The sequence below is a fragment of the Muscardinus avellanarius genome (genome assembly GCF_963383645.1).
Source record: "Muscardinus avellanarius genome assembly, chromosome: 18".
NCBI lineage: Eukaryota > Metazoa > Chordata > Mammalia > Rodentia > Gliridae > Muscardinus > Muscardinus avellanarius.
The window spans coordinates 39,322,967-39,326,744 of NC_137804.1; the positions used below are offsets into that span (position 1 = coordinate 39,322,967).

A 3,778-nucleotide genomic window follows, 5' to 3' on the forward strand; every position below is an offset into this window, starting at 1 on the left:
CATATTAAATAAATCAGTGCAGAAATGTTAAAAAAAATTAAAAAAAAAAACCCTTCAATTCATTGCATTAGAGAAAAAAGTATCTGGTAAGTTTCACAATTATTTCTTTTTGAAACAGCTGCACTGAGGGACAATCAATATTCAAAGGCCCATGTGTACTTAGTGGGTGCATTCTGGTGAGTGTGCATTTGTGAATGCGTGTGCTCCATCCCACAAAGGTGACAGGCCTGTGGATCCTCATCTGTCTGTGTTGCTGGTCCACCACTGGCTATGGGAGCTTCTGCTTCTCTCTGGTCATTGCCTGGCCAGAGCCAGACACAGTCAGCCCTCAGTGTATCTTGCTTACTTGTAAGAAGTAATTTCTCATTAAACCACAGGATACCTGAGCTGTGGGGGAAAGACAGAGAGTGGAACAGGAGTTCTACTAGGGATGCTCCAAGAGGACCAGATCCAACAGAAAAGATGATTTCTAGACTACACAGTCAAATTGTAGCACCTCAATCATATCAGTGATGTCTGTTCGTGTGAAGAACACTCATGGTGTTTATTTTTCCTTCCTGGCAGTCTCACCAACCACATGGATACAAAAAACAATACAAGAATTTCAGAATTTCTCCTTCTGGGATTTTCAGAGGACACAGAGCTGCAGCCCCTCATCTTTGGGCTTTTCCTCTCCATGTACCTGGTCACAGTGCTGGGGAACCTGCTCATCATCCTGGCCATCATCTCAGATGCCCACCTGCACACGCCCATGTACTTCTTCCTCTCCAACCTGTCCTTTGTGGACATCTGTTTCACCTCCACCACCGTCCCAAAGATGCTGGTGAACATCCATACACACAGCCAGGCCATCACCTACGCAGCCTGCATTGCCCAGATGTACTTTTTCTTGTTGTTTATAGAGATGGACAACTTCCTCCTGGCAGTGATGGCCTATGACCGCTTCGTGGCCATCTGTCACCCCCTGCACTACACGGTCATCATGAACCCCCGGCTCTGTGCACTGCTAGTTCTGGTGTCCTGGATTCTGAGTGTCCTGCAGGCCTTGTTACACAGCTTGATGGTGCTGCGGCTGTCCTTCTGCACAGACATAGAAATCCCCCATTTTTTCTGTGAACTTAAGCAGATGGTCCAACTTGCCTGTTCTGACACTTTTTCTAATGACTTGGTGATGTCTTTCACATCTGTGTTGCTGGGTGGTGGTCCCCTGGCTGGCATCTTCTACTCTTATTCCAAGATAGTTTCCTCCATCCGTGCAATCTCCTTGGCTCAGTGCAAGTACAAAGCCTTTTCCACCTGCGCCTCCCACCTCTCTGTGGTCTCCTTGTTCTACTGCACGTGCCTGGGTGTGTACGCTAGTACATCTGCCACACAGAACTCACGTTCTATTGCAGCAGCCTCGGTGATGTACAGTGTGGTCACCCCCATGATGAACCCCTTCATCTACAGCCTGAGGAACCAAGATGTTAAAAGAAGTCTCTTTGGAGGGTAAGGGTAGAAGGGCCATTGTCCTCGGCTTCAGAGCTTCATTCCTACGTTACAGGGAGCAGAGCCTCTGAGCTGGTAGCTGGGTATTTGATGAGATAATGAACTTAGAACTTGCTCCTTCTATTTTTTTCCTGGAAATTCCATTACTCTGATCCCAACCTCTCTGTGAAATATATGCTAATCACTTTACTAAGTTTTCTGTTTTCTTTGATATTCAACAGTTCTCCTTTTGTTATTGTCCTGACTTTTCCAAATTATTTCAAACACTGGACCAGAAATATTTGAAAATTCTCATCTATCTCATGGGAAACCAAAGATTTCTTAAGGATAACTAGTTCCTATGTAACATTTCATCAAATAACATCTTCATCAAATAACATTGGTCATTGTCTGGCCAGAGCTGGACACAGTCAGCTCTCAGTGTATCTTGCTCACTTGTAAGAAATAATTTCTCATTAAACCACAAGATGCCTGACTGTGGGGGCAAGACAGAGAGTGGAACAGGAGTTCCTGATTGGCAATGGCACTAGGGATGCTAGTAACAAATAACATATTTGTTTCATCAAATAACATATTCGATGAAACTAGCATTCCTAGTTTCATCAAATAACATTTCTTTTGTCTTACTAAAAGCAACAATCACGAGTTTTGCAAGGCCCCTGGGGAAAATCGTGCTTGATATCTGAGGAGCTTTATGTAATTTGTGGCAAGGGAAGTCTGCATCGGGGGTTTTGCTCTTTTGTGTCTTTTGATTTGTTCTCATTTTCACTGCTCTTCTCAATAATGTGGACTGTGACTTACTGTTGTATTTTAAATCTGGCCACTGGGATTTTTAAATATTAGTTTCTTATTTTGGTTGACATGATATTTCTATGTATTTCTGAGCTATGATGCACTGTGGTTCATGTACACATTAGGAAATGATCAACCTGGGAGAACGAACATGTTCATGCCCTTAAACTCCATTTCTTCATGGTGAGCACAATGGAATCCTCCCTTCTTGCCATCTGGGGACATCCAGGGCATCATCACTACGCAGTCCCCACACTCTATACGGACTCTGGAGCTCACGCCTCTCACATATCATGACATGGTTCTCAGGTTTTGGATCCTGTTTCTGGCTCAACTCTTTGTCCTCAGCGCTGATCACATGAACGGGCTGAAAAGACCTCAGAAGTGTTGTGCTCGTCGTTTTCCTAGGTGGAGACTTTGCTACTCGTAATAGTGTTTTTGACGCGACAGCAGTGTAACAGTACGTAGGTTAGGGCGGGTCATGGGGAGGAAGGAGCTGAGTGTAACCAGGCCATACTGTACATCTTGGGCGATGGAACTGTTCTGTTGTGACTGTTGTCAGCGCTGATATGCCGAGCATCACTCAGTACCGTGGTTTTGTGAATTGTTGCCCCTGGGGAAACTGAGTAAAGGGTGTGTTGGTCTCTGTGTCATTTCTTACATATGCACATTCATCTAGGACTATTCCCCAATACATCTTTATTTAAAAACTGTGAATGAAAAATGTAAAATATATATAAACACACTTTTGTTTAAGAATGGAAATCCTGTTGGGCATGGTGGCACATGCCGGTAATCCCAGTACTTTTGAGGCTGAGCCAGGAGGATCACAGGTTGGAGGCAGTTTCAGCAATTTAGCAAGAGACCCTGTTTTAAAAATAATAAATAAAAAGGGCTTAGGGTGTAGCTCAGAGGTAGAATGCCCCTGGGGTCAATTCCCAGAAGAAAAGGAAGAAAGTAAAGAAAGAAGAAAACAAAAATATATAAATATATAAATAAGCTTTGCTTTAAAAATAGAAATTATGCCATATTTCCCTTTTTCTCCTTGAACTCATATTTGCTTCTATTTATACCGAAGCACATATAGAAGCACCTCCCACATATTTATATGCGATCTTAATATATCCTATGCTTAATAGCACCTTAGTATACTTTCCTACAATAAGATATTATAAATTATAAAATGAGCGTTGTGACTCACACACGTGGTGTCTTTATGTCGTCTGGACACAGTGGGGCCAGGGAGGCAGAGGGAAGTCTGTGAAAGGCTGGTTTTCCATGTTGTAAAGATGTTGGATAAGGAAATAGAGTCGGGGCAAGTAGGATAATGTGGCCATCTGATGTGGTCTTGGTGTTGTCCTGTCTGAATTACATAAAATTCAAATTAAATAATAATTTTACTTTTACTGTGTGTGTGTTTTTTCTTTTGTTTTTTTTATTTATTTTTATTGGTGCATTGTAATCATACATCACATTGGAATACAAAACTTGAGAGGAT

The 3,778-nt window shown here is 42.5% G+C and overlaps 1 protein-coding gene across 1 annotated transcript; it reads left to right on the top strand.

Annotated features, from left to right (window-relative positions):
• Positions 1-577: 577 nt before the first annotated feature.
• On the top strand, positions 578-1,492 carry LOC308276576 (olfactory receptor 7A10-like; the record flags this gene model as incomplete). The annotated part of the gene is made up of 1 exon (XM_080715402.1): positions 578-1,492. One exon carries the CDS (start codon positions 578-580, stop codon positions 1,490-1,492), a length of 915 nt encoding a protein of 304 aa, XP_080571528.1.
• Between the last annotated feature and the right edge of the window lie 2,286 nt (positions 1,493-3,778).